General features: G+C 37.6%; 1 protein-coding gene across 1 annotated transcript; it reads left to right on the forward strand.

The window, feature by feature from the left end:
• The first annotated feature begins 17,637 nt into the window (after positions 1–17,637).
• Positions 17,638–19,710, forward strand: LOC120249877. The gene is made up of 3 exons (XM_039258569.1): positions 17,638–17,806; positions 18,026–18,712; positions 19,475–19,710. The coding sequence occupies exons 1-3, from the start codon at positions 17,638–17,640 to the stop codon at positions 19,708–19,710; spliced, it is 1,092 nt and encodes a 363-aa protein (XP_039114503.1).
• The last annotated feature ends 765 nt before the right edge of the window (positions 19,711–20,475 follow it).

Genomic DNA, 20,475 nt, shown 5'->3' on the forward strand with positions numbered 1-20,475 from the left:
TCATGATCGACAACACCTCGAGGTTCGAGACAAGTTTCTCCTTTATGGATGTGGATAATTTTGATACAATCAAATTAAAATGCATCCGGAGGATCGAAAAGAATCGCTCCAACACATGGGCGTCTATTGCTGGCAGGGTAAAAGCGCGATCGAGACTTAAGAATGCAGCCGACATATCAAAGAGCTATGACCAAAATGTTTGATGATTTAATTCACAGGCATGATGAATGCTATATAGATGATCTTCAGAAGTTAAAGAAGCAAATTCCAAAGACAAGCATCTTGATGATCCGAGCATGCGTTTTCACGTGCTTCAAAAGGCTAAGTTGAAATGAATCCCATGAAGTGTGCTTTTGGAGATCCTTTTGCTCGGGAGATCTCTGTGGCTTCATCGTGAGCGCAGAGGGAATAGAGACAGATCCACTCTCCAAGAAAAAGGCAATCCTAAGAAATGCCGCCCTCCTGATACTGCAGCTCACGCTCGATTCCAAGGGAGTTTAGCATATCGGGAAGTTTATCTCCAACCTCTTGGAGGATGCAGGCCTTTGATCTAAACCTGGTTGAGAAAAGTTTCTCCTTTCAAATGGGATGATGTAATCAGAGAGCACTCAGAGATATTAAATGGTACTTGTTAAATCCACCGAAAGCCTCGGCAGCGATTTGTGGAAGCCTACGATCTACATATACCACCCATAGCATTAGAAGGAGGTCTTTGGGAGCTATGTTGGCTCGGTCAATTATGAAGGCAAAGAAAGTCACGTCATATGTATGGCAGGGATACCTGGTAGCAGAGCTGAGGTACAGACACACGCCAATTCAAAAAGCATTGCCACTAGCTGGTGTACATAAGCTTGCAGTCAAGAAGTTTTGAGACACTACTAGCACATAAAAGTGATACTCACATAAAAATAGACCCACTCGAATACCTTATGATGTAGGCAGATTGCTTACGGGAAGCACTAGCAGCCCCATGGGCATTGATTACGATGGACTTTGACATAACATATACTCCACAGAAGGCTATTAAAGCAAGGTGCTGGCAAGGCACTTTTCTAGGCGACACATCCCTCTCCCCAATGATCCACCACTTAATCTTGTGATCTTCCGACGAAGAGACATTAATAGTGGGAAGAAAGCAAGGTGCGAATATACTTTGATGGAGCGTCAGCTATAAAACTAGCACTTATGTCCCAAACGCCACTAAATCAAAACTAGGATGGGACTGCGTGTTTGTCACACCGAAAGAGTGGAATCCTCAGATATGCTCTCTCCCTCACTGGAGCCTTGTACAAACAATGAAGTACTGGACATAGAGGCTCTCGCCATCGGGTTTAGAAAGTGAGTAATCAAAATGGGATCTAAGACATACACATGTTTTGGAGACTCACAACACATTATCAAGCAAAGTCGAGAGGAGAGTTACAAGATGTACGAGCTCGACTTCTCAAATATTATAAGAAGGTCAAAAATCTGATGAAGAAAACTCCCAAGCGCAATTGAGGAAAGGTTTCAAGATCGAGAAATGGAGAAAGCCGAGTTCTCATGGCGAAAGTAGCAAAGAAAGGAGCTGGCAAATTCAAATTACGGAAGAAATCCATAGAACCATAAGAAATAGAAAGCGAGGCACCGAGGAGAGCATGGTGGTTTGACCCGGAGAAAGAGATAGGGAGACACAAGAAGCCGTGACAAGTTTATTAGATAAGAGAACATACTTTCTGATTAGATAGCTAGCATAGTCCCCTGCAAAAAGAAGAATGGGTAAATACGGATATGTGTAACTTGAGGACCCGAATAAGGCGTGTCCCAAGGGTGATTTTCCCATCCCAATTATGGAGCTCATGATCGACAACACCTCAGGATACGAGATGTTCTCCTTTACGGATGGATATTTTGGATACAATCAAATTAAAATGCATCCGGAGGATCAAAAGAATACTTCTTTCCAAACACCCATGGGCATCTATTGCAATAGGGTAATGCCGTTCAGACTTAAGAATGCAGGAGCGACATATCAAAGAGCTATGACCAAAATATTTGATGATTTAATTCACAAGGTTGTTGAATGCTATATGGATGATCTTGTGGTTGAAACAAATTCCAAAGACAAGTATCTTGATGATCTGAGAACAGTTTTCACATGCTTCAAAAAATACAAGTTGAAATGAATCCCATGAAGTGTGCTTTTGGAATCCTTTCTGGGAAATTCCTAGGCTTCATCGTAAGGCATAGGGTAATAGAGATAGATCCCTCCAAGATAAAGGCAATCCTAGAAATGCCGCCTCCTAAGATACTGAGGCAGCTACGCTCATTCCAGAGGCGTTTAGCATATATCGGAGATTTATCTCCAACCTCTATGGAAGATGCAAGCCTTTATCTAAACTGGTTAGAAAAATTCTCCTTTCAAATGGGATGATGAATGTGCGAGAGCATTTAAAAGATATTAAATGGTACTTGCTAAATCCACCAGTCTTTGGCAGCCCGATTCATGGAAAAGCCTCTGATCTTATATCGACCACGCATTGGAAGGGTCTTTGGGAGACTATGTTGGCTCAGAATAATGAAAAAGGCAAAGAAAGTGCGTTATATTACCTTAGCAGGATGTTGGTAGGGGCTGAGAGTAAGTACACGCCAATTAAAAAGCATTGACTAGCTTTGGTGTTTGCAGTCAAGAAGTTGAGACACTACTTGCTATCGCATAAAGTAATACTCATATAAAAAATAGACCCACTCAAATACCTTATGACGCAGGCCGTTGCTTACAGGAAGACTAGCAATATGGGCATTGATTCTGATGGACTTTGACATAACATATACTCCACGTATACTATTAAAGGCGAGTCTTGGCGGACTTTCTAGCGAAAGACATCCTCTCCCCAATGATTCACCACTTAATCTTGATCTTCCCGAGCGAAGAGACATTAATAGTGAAGAAAGCAAGGTGCTGAATATACTTTGATGGAGCGTCATCTATAAAATCTAGCACTTATGTCCCAAATGCCACAAATCAAAAGCTGGATAGGGACTCGTGTTTGTCACACCGGAAGAGGGAATCCTCGGATATGCTCTCTCCCTCACGGAGACCCCTGCACAAACAATGAAGTAGAATATGAAGCTCTCTATAGTCAGGTTTAGAAGTGGTATTCAAAATGGGAATCTAAGACATACACATATTTGGAGACTCACAACTCATTATCAAGCAAGTCGAAGGAGATTACAAGATATACAAGCCTGAACTTCTTAAATATTATAAGAAGGTAAAAAATCTGATGAAGAAAATCCCCCAAGTGCAATTGAGGAGGGTTTCAAGATCAGAAAATGGAGAAGCTGATTCTTCGGCGAAAGTAGCAAAGGAGCTGGCAAATTAAAATTATGAAGAAATCCATATAACCATAAGAAATAGAAGAGGCACCGAGGAAGATGAAGTTTGACCTGGAAGAAAAGGTGATAGAAGAGATAAAGAAGCTGATTGAAGCAAATTTATTAGATAAGAGAAATACCCTGATTAGATAGCTAGCATAGTCCCTGTGAAAAAGAAGAATGGGTAAATACGGATATGTGTAACTTCAGGGACCTGAATAAGGCGTGTCCCAAGGGTGATTTTCCCATCCCAATTATGGAGCTCATGATCGACAACACCTCGAGGTACGAGATTTTCTCCTTTATGGATGGATATTTTGGATACAATCAAATTAAAATGCATCCGGAGGATCAAAAGAATACTGCTTTCCAAACACCCATGGGCATCTATTGCTATAGGGTAATGCCGTTCAGACTTAAGAATGCAGGAGCGACATATCAAAGAGCTATGACCAAAATATTTGATGATTTAATTCACAAGGTTGTTGAATGCTATATGGATGATCTTGTGGTTGAAAACAAATTCAAAGACAAGCATCTTGATGATCCGAGAACAGCTTTTTCACATGCTTCAAAAAATACAAGTTGAAAATGAATCCCATGAAGTGTGCTTTTGGAATCCTTTCTGGGAAATTCCTAGGCTTCATCGTAAGGCATAGGGGAATAGAGATAGATCCCTCCAAGATAAAGGCAATCCTAGAAATGCCGCCTCCTAAGATACTGAGGCAGCTACGCTCATTCCAAGGGCGTTTAGCATATATCAGGAGATTTATCTCCAACCTCTTTGGAAGATGCAAGCCTTTATCTAAACTGGTTAAGAAAAATTCTCCTATCAAATGGGATGATGAATGTCAGAGAGCATTTAAAGATATTAAATGGTACTTGCTAAATCCACCAGTGCTGGCAGCCCTGATTCATGGAAAGCCTCTGATCTTATATACGGCCGCATTGGAAGGGTCTTTGGGAGCTATGTTGGCTAAGAATAATGAAAAGGCAAAGAAAGTTCGTTATATTACCTTAGCAGGATGTTGGTAGGGGCTGAGAGTAAGTACACGCCAATTAAAAAGCATTGCCTAGCTTTGGTGTTTGCAGTCAAGAAGTTGAGACACTACTTGCTAGCGCATAAAGTAATACTCATATAAAAAATAGACCCACTCAAATACCTTATGACGAGGCCGTTGCTTACAGGAAGACTAGCAATATGGGCATTGATTCTGATGGACTTTGACATAACATATACTCCACAGAAGGCTATTAAAGGGCAGGTGCTGGCAGACTTTCTAGCAGCACATCCTCTCCCCAATGATTCACCACTTAATCTTGATCTTCCTGACGAAGAGACATTAATAGTGGAAGAAGCAAGGTGCCGAATATACTTTGATGGAGCGTCATCTATAAAACTAGCACTTATGTCCCAAATGCCACAAATCAAAACTGGGATAGGACTCGTGTTTGTCACACCAGAAGAGGGAATCCTCAGATATGCTCTCTCCCTCACGGAGCCCTGTACAAACAATGAAGTAGAATATGAAGCTCTCATAGCTGGTTTAGAACTGGTAATCAAAATGGGAATCTAAGACATACACATATTTGGAGACTCACAACTCATTATCAAGCAAGTCGAAGGAGATTACAAGATATACAAGCCTGGATTTCTTAAATATTATAAGAAGGTCAAAAATCTGATGAAGAAAATCCCCCAAGTGCAATTGAGGAGGGTTTCAAGATCAGAAAATGGAGAAGCTGATTCTTTGGCGAAAGTAGCAAAGGAGCTGGCAAATTCAAATTATGAAGAAATCCATATAACCATAAGAAATAGAAGAGGCACCGAGGAAGATGAAGTTTGACCTGGAAGAAAAGGTGATAGAAGAGACAAAGAAGCTGATTGAAGCAAATTTATTAGATAAGAGAAATACCCTGATTAGATAGCTAGCATAGTCCCTGTGAAAAAGAAGAATGGGTAAATACGGATATGTGTAACTTCAGGGACCTGAATAAGGCGTGTCCCAAGGGTGATTTTCCCATCCCAATTATGGAGCTCATGATCGACAACACCTCAGGGTTCGAGATGTTCTCCTTTATGGATGGATATTTTGGATACAATCAAATTAAAATGCATCCGGAGGATCAAAAGAATACTGCTTTCCAAACACCCATGGGCATCTATTGCTATAGGGTAATGCCGTTCAGACTTAAGAATGCAGGAGCGACATATCAAAGAGCTATGACCAAAATATTTGATGATTTAATTCACAAGGTTGTTGAATGCTATATGGATGATCTTGTGGTTAAAACAAATTCCAAAGACAAGCATCTTGATGATCTGAGAACAGTTTTCACATGCTTCAAAAAATACAAGTTGAAAATGAATCCCATGAAGTGTGCTTTTGGAATCCTTTCTGGGAAATTCCTAGGCTTCATCGTAAGGCATAGGGGAATAGAGATAGATCCCTCCAAGAAAAAGGCAATCCTAGAAATGCCGCCTCCTAAGATACTGAGGCAGCTACGCTCATTCCAAGGGCGTTTAGCATATATCAGGAGATTTATCTCCAACCTCTTTGGAAGATGCAAGCCTTTATCTAAACTGGTTAAGAAAAATTCTCCTTTCAAATGGGATGATGAATTTCAGAGAGCATTTAAAGATATTAAATGGTACTTGCTAAATCCACCAGTGCTGGCAGCCCTGATTCATGGAAAGCCTCTGATCTTATATACGGCCGCATTGGAAGGGTCTTTGGGAGCTATGTTGGCTCAGAATAATGAAAAGGCAAAGAAAGTGCGTTATAGTACCTTAGCAGGATGTTGGTAGGGGCTGAGAGTAAGTACACGCCAATTAAAAAGCATTGCCTAGCTTTGGTGTTTGCAGTCAAGAAGTTGAGACACTACTTGCTAGCGCATAAAGTAATACTCATATAAAAAATAGACCCACTCAAATACCTTATGACGAGGCCGTTGCTTACAGGAAGACTAGCAATATGGGCATTGATTCTGATGGACTTTGACATAACATATACTCCACAGAAGGCTATTAAAGGGCAGGTGCTGGCAGACTTTCTAGCAGCACATCCTCTCCCCAATGATTCACCACTTAATCTTGATCTTCCTGACGAAGAGACATTAATAGTGGAAGAAGCAAGGTGCCGAATATACTTTGATGGAGCGTCATCTATAAAACTAGCACTTATGTCCCAAATGCCACAAATCAAAACTGGGATATGACTCGTGTTTGTCACACCAGAAGAGGGAATCCTCAGATATGCTCTCTCCCTCACGGAGCCCTGTACAAACAATGAAGTAGAATATGAAGCTCTCATAGCTGGTTTAGAAGTGGTAATCAAAATGGGAATCTAAGACATACACATATTTGGAGACTCACAACTCATTATCAAGCAAGTCGAAGGAGATTACAAGATATACAAGCCTGGATTTCTTAAATATTATAAGAAGGTCAAAAATCTGATGAAGAAAATCCCCCAAGTGCAATTGAGGAGGGTTTCAAGATCAGAAAATGGAGAAGCTGATTCTTTGGCGAAAGTAGCAAAGGAGCTGGCAAATTCAAATTATGAAGAAATCCATATAACCATAAGAAATAGAAGAGGCACCGAGGAAGATGAAGTTTGACCTGGGAGAAAAGGTGATAGGAGAGACAAAGAAGCTGATTGAAGCAAGTTTATTAGATAAGAGAAATACCCTGATTAGATAGCTAGCATAGTCCCTGTGAAAAAGAAGAATGGGTAAATACGGATATGGCATTGCAAAATGAAATTTCTAATGAAGATAATGTTCGGCTCCACTTGGATGAGTTGGACTCTCTTGATGAAAAAGATTAGGGGTGCAACAAAATCTCGAAGTCTACAAAGCACAAATGTCTCAAGCATACAACAAGATGGCTCGTTTTTGGACTTTTACCAAAGGAGACATGGTCCTTGTCGTCAGAAGACCCATCATCACCAACAAAAATGCCGGGGGAAAATTCAAAGCAAATTGGGCAGGCCCTTATGTTGTGGAGATCGTCTACGAAGGAGGCGCATATCAAGTTATCGATGCCAATGGAGAAAGACCGATGCCACACATTAACGGTCGTTTCCTGAAGAAGTATTATGTCTAATGTAAAAATGTTTACCTATGACAGAACGTCTGGCCTCTCATGGAGGTAGACTAGTCATGTACAATTAAATGTATTTCTCGAGGAAAAACATTTATTTCCATGCATTTATGTACTGAAATCATTTTTACTAAAAAAATTTGTTCAATAAAATAAGGAGACATGTGTTTGTCTATGAAGGAATGTCCGGCTCCATGTAGACCGGTCATGCACAGTTAAGCGTGCTTCCTGAGGTAAATACATTGGTCCCTGTGTTTCTTAAAAGAAAAAAAAACAAAAACAAAAAAAAAACAAAACAAAAACAAAACAAAAACAAAACAAAGCAAAACAAAAACAAAAACAAAGCAAAACAAAAAAAAAACAAAAACAAAAACAAAAAAAAACAAAAAAACAAAAAAACAAAAACAAAAAAAGTGAAACATATAAAAAAATATAAAAACCAACAACTTAAGTATGTTAAAATGTTGAAAGTTGGAAATTTCTTTGATGATGTTGCTCCAATCAAGGTTTTCATTGGGGTGACCAAATTATCTTTGATTGCCCTGAAATTTCTTTCAAATCATAAATACATGTTTCGTCTTCAATCTCAAAGGTTGAAATTTGATTTGAATATTACATGATTTATTGAAGAGAGTAGGACCGTGGGTCATGATGCAGGACACCGTTTCTCTACGCTAAATGTTGATCAATGTGTTAATTGGACTATGCCAGAAACGCAGATTAGTCTAAAATTTTTTTTATGAAAACTCCAGCCTTGATAATGCTCGATGTGAATGGTTATGATTAAGCCTCAAGTCCATCAATTATCAAATAAAATCACAAATCAAACATGAAATTCATTGATGATTGTCATCACACCATATTCAAATTCTAGATCAAGATCAGATGGTCAAAAGAGCTTCAATTCTTCTGAAATTTTTTCTATATGATCAAGGTTTTCTGATCTTGAATATGGAGGGTGATGATTGAATTCTATGTTCATATGATTATCATAAAAAATTTGGCATTCTAGAGACAGAATCTACCAAAATTCCTGCCCAGCTACCTCATCATCAAGTCAAGCATCACCATATCAAATCATATTCAATTTTAGTGAAAATGTTTACAGTCATTTATAAAGTCCTTATCTCTAAGATGAATGGTGGAGATTGGATTTTAAGCTCATTTTATTATCATAAAAATTTGAGTTCAAAGACCTTGTTTGTCTAGTTCCCTGTTCACCCATGGTGCTACCAAGTGGATAAATGGCTTATAAAATCATTCCAAATTTGGATGAAAATATTGACAAATACAAGGCCCTCATTCGAAACAAATAATAACAAAATAAAAAAAAACAAAACAAGAAAAAATCAATCATGATTTCAATTCTCCAAGTATTCTATTAAAAACAAAGACGCATGAGAAAAAAAGCTAAGGCTTATACAAATCAAATGTCCATGATCAATGTTTTAAAATCAATTGCTAATGCATAAACAAACTAGAAAAGCAAACTAAGAAAACAAACTAGGAAAGCAAAGAAAGAAAGAAGGCTTTTCAATGCCCAGTAAATTTCAACAATGACTCTTTTACTTCCTCCAACTCATTAAGCCATTTTGTGAAAATAGCCATAAGAGGAGTATCTAAGTTCTATTCTTGATTCTCAGCAAGCTGTGTTTTGGCCTCATCCAATGCAACTTGAAGATTTGCTTGTGTAGGCTCGGAAGCTTCAAACAGGTCCGTTGAATCCGCTATCTTTTCACTCAAAGTCTTCATTGTGCCTTGAATCTCACAAAGCTCGGCCTGAAGTTGATTTTCCCTTTCAACAAGTTTCTGATACTCCTCCTTGTTCACATTTATGTCATTGGTCCAGTCTGTCCTGAGTTTATTAGGATGATCAAGTGCCAAAGTTCTTTCATGCACGCATGCCTTGGTTTGTTGACTACGGATGCAAGCTTGAACATGAGGATCCTCTGAGGCATCTCTAGCATAGGATGCACATCGAGCGATCTTCTCTATGAAAGGCTCTAGACTGGTCAAATCAATGTTGAAAGGTTCAAAAAGTAATTTTGACTCCTTCACTTTGTTGATGACTCCTTGATAGTTATGATTGTCGAGAGATTTGATATTGTTGATCATCTCGTCTCATAGGCGTAAAACTACATTCGGTATATTCATTGAACCTACCAAGAGAATATACAAATAACTTTTGACCTTTGATAAGAGATAAAAAAATAATAAAAAATAATAAAAAAAATAGAAAAAAAAACCTTGGACTTGTTTTGGAAAACTTGTAACCCCGATATCGGCATTAGAGTTGCCACTTTCTAATTCTTCAGTGGGAGTATGAATGTCCTTGGCAGTTTCTTGGACGACTAAAAAAAAAAGAAGAAAATAATATATATATATATATATATATATATCACGGCGGTTCACAAAAAAAGTAAATAAATAAATAAATAATACCTTCGTTTTGCATTCCTGGAGGTGTGGTATCAACATTGACGTTACCACTATCATGAGGCGTGCTTTCAATGTTAGCATCCTTGTTATTGCAAGGTACACTCTCAACATGAGTATTCCTACCATCACTCTCCATTGAAGAGGGGGCATCTTTTATAAAACTTGCCAAAGGAGTTTGACTAAGAGATGAAATACTTTCATCCTCGTGAATAGCTAAAAAAAAAAATCGTTATGCGATGAAAAGTAAAAGAAGATAATAAATAAATAAATAAATAATATATATATATATAAACCTTCTTGGATTATTGGCAGGTTCTGTGGGAGCTCATTTTCCAAGGCAACTGGTGCATCCCCTAACAGAAAGAAAATTTAAAATAAATAAAGGACAAAAAAAAATAATTAGAAAATAAAAAAAGAGAGAAAATGTTGAAGCATGATTGTCCCCTCATTGAAATATATTACATGATTTCTCATCTCATGCATGAATACATGAATTGGATGAATGTTGGATTTATATCACCATTATGTTTATATAAATATTTGGTGGACCCCAACGTGAGTTTCATGTCATTCAAATGCATGATGCATGTTGGTCATGCTACATGCATATGCACATGATTCAAATCATATAATGACTTAGGAATAAAATATGTGTCACACCCACCCCTTCTACCGAGATAAATGTGGCACCCATCAGTTAAAAATCATATAATGACTTAGGAACACTCAGGTCCACCACGCCACCTCTAAAGGCTGGCCCATGGGGACCCACTACTGTAGTGTCGGGCTTTAGCCCACCGTCACAGTCCAAACCATCAAGTAGATTTAACAATGATACAATCGGTATAAATCATATCACAGGATCCTTATCCAGGACAAGTATTCACATATCAGAATTAAACATTATTTTCCACAAAGCCAATGTTAAAAACATAACAATGCATAATACCAGTAAAGTCCAAATCCATGATACCATTCCTATACCATGAATGAAAACCAATTCCACAAACAATGTCGATAAAACATTTTAATATGCTCAAATGGTTTCACAAATCATTCCAAATCAAAGTATATGTAACCATAAAAAATAAACACATGAACCAAATAATTAAATCATATATACGTGTATTTTCACTATTTGAAAATACGTATAATTATACAAAATCATGTATATCAATACAATCGTCATGGCACAATAACGTCAAATAAATATAAGTATCTTTGAACATTATGCACAATTAAACATAATAAAATGGAATAATCAAACCAGTATTTCCAAAATACTAATAATTAACCAATTATGTAAAATAATAGGCACTATCAACTTACTTGGTCTCCCTTGGTTTTCTTGCTAGGCCTGGAACTCCATCCCAAGCCTAATCAACACCTAACAGGAGAACGAAATAAAAATAAATAAATATAGGGTAACTACAAAATTGAACCCAAAAAGAAAATGCAAGGAACAAATAACTGACTCTCTAATTGACCCACTCACTCCAATCGGTTAAAACCCGACTTTGGATAAGCAAACTGGTCTCCAATTGCACTTAAACCAACTCAATTTAGGCTAAGCACTGCTGAACCAACCTGAACCAACCTTAATTCCACTGAACCAAGCTCAATTTCTCTCAACCAAACTCAATCTAGCCAACCAGCCTTGAACCAACTCTAATTCTTATACAAAATTTGTTGAACCAGCTTGCTTCAACTGAACCCGAATTTTTCTTGAATTGCTGGCTCAACTAAATTCAATTCTCTTCCAATTGGTTCAGCCTAAAACCATTAGCCCAACATCATAATCAAGCCCATTCTTCACCCTCATTCAAACCCAATGAACCCAACCTACTTCAATCCATCCAAATCCAACTCAACTAATTTACTCCACCAACTTGGTTTGATCCAATCAAGTCAATTTCGCTAACCCAACCAACTCCATTGCAACCATCATCATTACCATCTTAATCATCATAATTTTCACTTAATTAATCAAACCAAACCCTAATGTCGGTGCTACAGTAATACTACAGTAAAACCGAAAATCTCATCCTCCATTCAAGCTAGATTCATCATGAATACAAAGTTTTTGCTCAATAACTTGAAGCAACAATCATCTACAACCATCAAAGATGTTTTTCCTATTCAAATCCAAGTCAAATCTTGTAAAAGCATGTTAAAAAATTAAGCATGCTTGGCCAAGTTTCTCAACCAAATATCATGCATCATTCTAACCAAAATAACTCTTACCAACACTCCGGCGAGCTCCCTCTGACGATCTCCAACCCCTCTATTTAAAAACCTCCAATTTCTCCTCATTTCTTCATTTTTTCTCGAAAGCTATCAGAGTCAGATGAAGGAGAAGAAGGAGATGAAACTATCAAACTCAAGATTTTTCTCAACTTAAGTTTTCTGCCGAAATTTACTGTTAGTCCCTGAAAATACAATCTCTTACAATACGGTCCCTGAAAAGTTCAGCAATGGTCCCTGAATTGTAAAATAGTATTTCCAAACGATCCTTACAAACTGTCCAACGGTCCCTGGATTATGACACAGTAATTCAAAAAGGTCTCTTCCGGCTTACCTTTCAGTCCTTGGTCTCCGGAAATATTTCAAATCAAATCCTTTTCATTACTCTTTAACTCAAAATCTTTTAGAAACTTTCACATTTAGGTCCTTGTTCTTTCCATTTGGGGTTTCTCAACAAGATTGCTCAGAGAAAAAAATCTTTCATCGCAAATCGTAGAGAATACCCCTCAATATATTTTCCAACAGGTATCCAAAGGTTCAGGGTATTACAATATGTTTATAGACCTATTAGAAAATATATTTGCCATGTTGAGAACCCCAAAGAAAGAGAATGTATGACATAGTATATGGTAAATAAAAAAAATAAATAAGAATAATAAATAAAAAGTTATTGGAAAAATTATGGAATGTTTGAGGAAATTTGCATAAAAAAATGTTAAAAGAATAAAAAATGAGGGAGGTTTTATTGCAAAATTTATGGAGAAAAGTGAAGAAAAAAGAATGATATTTGAGGATGTATATATGCAAAAATTATGAAAATATGTGAAAAATATGAGAGCTAGAGGGTTTTATTGAAAAAAAAAAACAATGGAAAGTATGAAAATATGGAAGTTTGGAGGGTTATTTGCAAATATTGAAGAAGTGTGGAAAAACGGAAAGTTAGAGGGGTAGTTGCATTAAAAATATGAAAATATGTGGAAATATGAAAGTTGGAGGGTTTAATTGCAAGAAACCATGAAAAAAATATGAAAAATATGAAAGTTTGGTAGTTATTTGTAAATTTTGAAGAAAAAAAAAAAAAGGTTAGAGGGCCTGGTGGCATAGATTTTTAAATCCATAGAAGTTCAAAGGGTTAATATGCAAAAATGACATGAGGGCAATACCTTGTGATGGATTAGGAAGAGCTTCTTCAATCTCCATATTTTCCTCTACTCCAATGTTGTCTTCCATCCCAACATCGTCACCGACTCCAATGTTCTCTCCGGCGCCGACACTTAATCCTTGTGCGTTTACTTGATCTAGATATAAGACGTCATCAAGTTCATTAAAGGTGCATAGATGAAAGAGAAAAAAAGAAAGAGATATTTCTACCATCATGGGAGCTCACTTGCATCTCTAGATCTAATGGGGAAACATCATCAATTCTTGAGGACTTTGAGTAGCCCCTAACATTGTCTAAAAGGTGTCACTGAATTTGTATGCCTATATTGGAAATAGACTTTGAGTCAAAATTTGGACTTTGAGTCGAATAAAAAGTATAAAATTACAAAATTAGACTTTGAGTCAAAATTTGACTTCGAGTCAAATAAAAAAAGTGTGAAATTACAAAAGTCTCGACTTTGAGTCAAAAGATTGACTTGGAGTTGAATAAAAAGTGTGAAATTACAAAAAATTTGAGTATGAGTCAAAAATTTGGACTTTGAGTCAAATAAAAAAGTGTGAAATTATAAAGTTTAAGTAAAAAAAAAAATTAATTTAAACAAAAAATTTCAGGAAAAAAAGAGAAAACAATAATAATTATTAAAAAAATCAGAATTTTTGAAAATCGGAAAAAGAAAATTCAGAATTTTTAAGAGAAAAAAATTGGGGAAAAAAATTTTAATTAAAAAATATAAAAATAAAAAAAAGAGAAAAAAAAAGAGGAAAAAAAAAGAGAAAGGTCGTAAAAGGAAAAGAAAAGAATTCCTGAGGATGTTTGAAAATTTTTGTGATAAAGGAAAAAGAAAAAAAAAGTTGAATTTTCTTTTAAAAAAGAACTAATAATTGAAAAATGAATAAACAAATAAGCGAATAAATGAAGTTGGCATACCTTCAGTTCTTCGCCACTTTGACGGGCAATTGGGTCAGCAGTAGGATCAGTGTCATCAATGAATATACTTTCATTGATAAATCTGTGGCCCTTCGAAGATTGCCCTTGCTCCCTATTAATGGTTCTCTTGTCTCTGTAATCATCTTAGATCAACAATGAATGTTTCTATTGAAAAAAAGCTTCAACAGACCTCAACCATTTCTGTGCATAAACAAGTATAAGTTTCCCTTCTCTATCATGCACAGGAATGTAGAATGAAGTAGACGTCTTCTGGCGAGAAAAAAGGAAGCTAGTACCCTGCAAGAATCCCAAGAGAAGAAGCTCTCCTAGGAACATCAATATACACCGGAGTATGCTGATCGTATCCAAATTGGCGCCCAAATTGGTGCGGATTATAAGGTTCTGCAAAAAATTCTCCTGCATACCGAAGCGGAAGAACTCCACAACGAAGTTTCATCACATATTCCATAGTATATGAATCCAATAGTTTGTGTCTAGTCGGGTATCTGGAATCTCGTACTACTTCATCATTATGATACACGAACGAGAAAGGGCGAGATATGAAATTGCTTTCACATCGAATAAAGTTCCTCACATATATAGGATTGACAAACGGAGTCGCGCAAAAATCCATTAATTGCAGCATCTTCGGTATTCTCAGTAACCCAGGGATACTTGAGGTATTGTCGTCTATTCTTCTTTTGAGATATATGGTCCGAAAATAATAACCAGCCCAAGCATACAAGAAATGAGTAGGGAACACTGTGGTGAAGAATCCTGACCCTCTTCTGTGTTTAGCCATGGCATTTAAGCCCAAGTATAAGCGCGCTAATACAGCAAGGGCAAAAGCTACTCTCCTCCCATGCGCAATGTTGCATGCCATCATAAAAATTCCTGGTCTAATCACATTGCGATCACCCAGCATGATAAAAAAGCAAATCCAAAGCACTATAAAAGCAACTAAATATGCTTTGAAAATAGGCTTTGGAGGGGGATTAGACGCTGACCTATAACGAGAACTATGTCTTGATCTCCTAAAGAACTCCACCCAATCATCAAAGAATACATCTTCGTCGACGCTTTATCTTGAGAGCCATTGAAAGATGTTGAAAAGATTTCTTAAAATAGAAAGTTCAGGGGCATATCTTCGGCAGATTGTGTCATTAGGAGGTATGACTTCATCATAGATGTCTCCAATGATTGGAAGTCCTCCAAATTCCTAATGTCCCATAATGAAATACCAACTTCTCCGTGTAAGAGGTGGAAAGTGTTAGTGTCGGGACACCATAGTTCTACTAACGCTTTATAAAAGTTCATGTCAAAATCATAGCGGCCGACTGAAGCCACAATCCTGCTCATCAATTCTGCTTCAGATAACTCGTTGGAGTAGTTATTGACTATGAATTTGGCCCACTTTACATAATATGGAAGATCGATTAAACTATTTTGGATAGGCTCCCTACCCTTCCATCCCAGGCGATGATTGATGATCCTAGATCCAAGGGTTTCGAATGTCTTCAAATCTTTTACTTCTCCTCCAGGTTTCAAGCAAATTACATAAGTTAGACCATCTTCAAACCAACGGTTTCAGGACAATCTGGCAATAGCCATACGGTTTGGATAGCGCTTCACCCACTCTGATTGTTCTCCTCCTTCATATATGATTGCAGGTTCGGCTTCAGAATCATACATAGGAGTGTGGCGCATGTAAGACTTTCGACCTTTGGGGAACCTCATTGTAATTTTGGTTCATATCACAAAAAGGTTGACATGTATTAGCCATGACAAAAGAAAAGATTGGGGGTTCCTACTTCTCTCACTCAAACTCACCAATGAAAAATTTGGAAAAATTATTTTTTTAGTCCCCCGAAAGTTTTCAAACATCCCTAAAAAGTTCCTCCGACATTTGAATTTGATAAATGATCCCTCCTTTTTATTTTCATCGACGGATTGGTCCCTCGGTCAGAATCTCGCAGCTGAACTTCATCCAAAAATTCCATTTTTGCTCCCTGCTATTTGAGGGAAAAGTCAGGGCGCCCGGGTCTTGTCAACTTTTTTTGGAAAAATAGTACGGTTGTCGCTTTGAACTTTACATGCTTCTTTAACCCAAGTCGCCTTCTTCTTCTTCCATCATCCTTTTGTTGGGGTTTTGTTTCCATCTACGCAGGATAGATAGATTTGTCTCTTCCCTGTTGTTCTAGTTTTATTTTGCACTCTTGTACTTTGAATATTTCTTCACCCGAAAGCAATTCATGTGAGCTTCTCCACACTTGTTTTGGTTTTATTTTTTGTGGTCATGCAATTGTTGACCATGCTTTCTTCATGCAGCAACCAATGGATACCTTTTTGCACAGCTAGTAGGGTATAGGGGAGGGTCGAGTCCTCCAACATAGTTGTCGACTCCTTTGGGAGTCAATTCTAGATGAGATATGTCAAAGATGGGGGCTTGACATTAGCACTGTGAAAGTGAAGTTTGTCACACCCGATGCAACCCGAACTATTTGTCCCATTGATTCTGAAATTGACTTCAAGCCGATGTGCCAAATATATCAAATACTAAATAGCACTCGTGTTGACCTTATTGTTGATGCAGATGCAAATGTCAGAGACATGCTATCGTGTTCCTCACTCCCCGTCAGAAATATCCTTTCTTTGCTTGATGTGTACTCATTTTTATTTCATTCTTCCTCAGCATTATGTCCCTCATTCATAAATAATATTTCTCGTATAGTGTATAGAGTCGTCACTTATTGTATGCACTTTCCGGTATATTCTGGAGATATCATTTACCATTATCCATTTCAACTTATATTTGTCTGCTACTACTTAAAACTTTCTGTTTTCGCTTAATATTAACCGATATCGCTTAAAGGTCGCTGAAATGGAAGCGCAGCGCTTTTACATGCAAGAGTCATGGGGTTTGGTCCCCTCATATCCAACCATTATTTTTAATTTTTTTATTATTGTTTTTAATTTTTAATTCAACAAAACCCTTCTTTTTTGTGAACATTATATATATATATATATATATATATATATATTTCCGCTTACTTTCCCTGTTCACGCTAAATAATTTATGTTTTCGCTTAATATTATCCGATATCGCTTAAACTATTTTCTTCATCTGCTTAAGATTATACTATTTCTCTTAAACTTATCCGAGTTTGCTTAAACCTTTATGATCTCGCTTAAAATTCTTTGATTTCGCGTAAAAGTTCTTGTTTAAAGTTGTTTGATTGCGCATAAAAGTGCCATGATTTCACGTAGACATATCCAATTTGTACACTACAACGAATCATTTTCGGAGAGTATGTCACTCAATAGGGGCACATTTCCACCCCATCAACAACCTTCGGGGGTTCTTGCCATCCGGCCTTCATCAGAAGATCATGAGATTGTTTAAATGGAAGTCGGTGATCAGTTTCCTGACAGTGAACATTTTAAGGATGCACTTAGAAATTTTGCTATCAAACGCAATTTTAACTTTACATTCATCAAGAATGACAAGCGTAGAGCGACCGCTAGTGCGTCATCGAAGGTTGTGAATGGCGTGTCCATGCGTCCCATGGAAGGTAACCACGTAGACGCTTAGGATCAAGACGATGTATCCCACACACACATGTGGTGGCGGTGATTGGCACATCCTCACATCCCAAGGCATCAAAAAAAGTGGGTGAGTGCACGTGTCATACAAAAGCTGAAGGACCGTCCCCTATATAGGGCTATTGACATTCAGCGTGATATGTTGTGAGACCATGGTGTCTATTTATCCTATAAACAAGCTTGGTTAGGGAAAGAGGTCACCAAGGATGTTCTCCATGGGAGTGAGGTGGCGAGCTATGATTTATTGATGTGGTACGTGAAGAAGGTATTAGTAACAAACCCTGGTAGTGTTGCTATAGTAGAGAATGATGGTTCCCGTTTCAAACGTGCATTTTTTACCTTCAAAGCATGTGTCATTGGTTTCAAGACCGGATGTAGGCCATTGCTGTACCTGGATGAAACTCACTTGCTCGGTAAGTACGGGGGCACTTTGTTAGGTGCAACGGGAAAAGATGGGAATGATGGTTTCTTTCATGTGGCATTTGCAATCGTAGATAATGAAACGGATGCGAACTGGATGTGGTTCTTGTCAAAGCTTGGAGATACTATATACGATGATGACGAATATGTGAAAATTATTACATTTATATCTGATAGGTCCAAGGACCTTATCAATGCTATCGCGAAGGTATTCCCTTCCTCACCGCATGCATATTGTTTACGCCACTTGGGAGCAGACTTCATGAAAGCAAATGTCAGACTTGCCAAGTCATTGAAAGAACGGTGCTGGTCTATATTATCGAGAATTGCGTTTTCATGTGCTGAAAAAGAATTCGATGACGCTGTTGCCGATCTGTTAAACACATCAGCGGATGCACATCAATGGTTGATGCAGAAATCTGATCTGGCACACTGGGCGAACTACATGTTCAAAGGTGATAGATGGGGGGAGATGTACTCAAACGTGGCGGAGTCGTTTAATGCATGGATAAAAGAGACACGCCATCTCCCTGTCACAAACATGGTAGACTCAATAAGGTACACACCATTTCACTTAACTTTATTTGTTACCGATTGAGTTTCAATTATTTCTCTTAATATTAATTGCTTCCGCTTAATATCAATCGTTTCCGATTAAATTATAATTTTTCTGCTTAAGTTTAAATTGTTTCACGTAAGTTTACTTGTTATCGCTTAATATTAGGATTTATCGCTTAAATTACATCATTTACGATTAAATTATAATTTTTCTGCTTAAGTTTCAAATATTTCACTTAATTTTAATTATTACCGCTTAAGTTACATTTTTTACAATTAAATTATAGTGTTTCCGATTAAGTTTTAATATTTCCGCTTATTATTTCATGACTTGTCTTTCGTACGAAGGTTTAAGCTGATAGGCATGTTGTGTCATCGACGTGAACAATCTCATAGATGGGAGAGACGTCTATGTCCTGTAATACATCGAAAGATTGAGGAACTTGTTGAAGAGTCTCGCAACCCACTCGGGTCGGGTCGTTCCGGACGGTAACCATTTTGAAGTGGTTGACCAAAAAGAACTACCGCATCGGCTTTGAACGCTCGGACATGCTCATGTCGTAGGTGGCAGGTGTATGGCATTCCATGCAAACATGCATGTGCGGCAATACTGCAGACAGACACAAATATTCATTGATATATCGATGACTACTTCACAGTGGACTCTTACCGACAAGCATATGCAGAAGCCATATTTCCAGTACCAGATAATGACAAACCAGATGATATCAACTGCGAACTACTTGTGCGCCCTCCAATCACCAAGAAGCCAGTTGGTCGGCCAAGACGGAAGCGTCTAGAGTCACAACCATCAATCGTTCGTGAATTACGATGCAGCCATTGCCATGATGCTAGTCATAACCGTAGATCCTGTAATATATCGATAGCTGACTGACTACATGATGTTATTTACATGTAGCTTGCCACAACAAAAGCGGTATGTTTTAAGTTTAAGTGAAAACAACAAAGTTTAACTAGTATGAACCAATTTTAAGCAGTATTACCGAAATTCAATTGCTGCATGAACGAAATTTAAGCCGTATTAGCTATGTTTAAGCAGTATGAACTAATTTTAACTAAGAACGATTCTTTTTAAGTAGACAAGCATATTCGAGCATGACGAACAAGCATATTAATAGTGATATGCAAATAAGTATATGTCTAGAACTCAAAATAGGGGAAAAGTCAAGTTAATGAGAATGTATTGTTAAACATATCCTAACAGTTCTTTCATTGTCCGGAAGTTCGGCGACCACGGGCGATGCCATCCATCAATATGCGTGCCGCAAAATGTAGACGCAAGTGTGGAATGTCCGTCTGGGGAAGTTTTAGTTTCTCGGCAGCGAGTATTTGCTCTATGAAGCGCATGACATAGACTGGACAATTGACTGTACGCGCCTTTTGCCATGGGTAATTCTGTTCGTGTCTAAGAGGGTAAGCTTCGGTTGCGTTATCACCAAATTTAATTGCTAAACATCTATCAAATAGTTCCCGCTATCAACAAAACATGCATCGGTCAAGCCAAATGGTGAAGAAAATAGAAACAATTTAAATGAATGAAAACATTGTTTACCATGTGGATGGCATCTTGATCATATTTCAGACTGACAGACGAGGAATAATGAATATATTCCTTCTTCACTTTATCGAGTACGAGGAG

Source organism: Dioscorea cayenensis, chromosome 3 (assembly GCF_009730915.1).
Source record: "Dioscorea cayenensis subsp. rotundata cultivar TDr96_F1 chromosome 3, TDr96_F1_v2_PseudoChromosome.rev07_lg8_w22 25.fasta, whole genome shotgun sequence".
NCBI lineage: Eukaryota > Viridiplantae > Streptophyta > Magnoliopsida > Dioscoreales > Dioscoreaceae > Dioscorea > Dioscorea cayenensis.

Bases quoted from the DNA above. Each gene is read 5' to 3' on its own strand.
- LOC120249877 (XM_039258569.1), top strand. From the start codon at position 17,638: ATGGAAGTCGGTGATCAGTTTCCTGACAGTGAACATTTTAAGGATGCA. The intron at 17,807-18,025 runs GTAACCACGTAG...AAGCTTGGTTAG, and splicing joins GTCCATGCGTCCCATGGAAG to GGAAAGAGGTCACCAAGGAT. The intron at 18,713-19,474 runs GTGATAGATGGG...ACTACTTCACAG, and splicing joins GGCGAACTACATGTTCAAAG to TGGACTCTTACCGACAAGCA.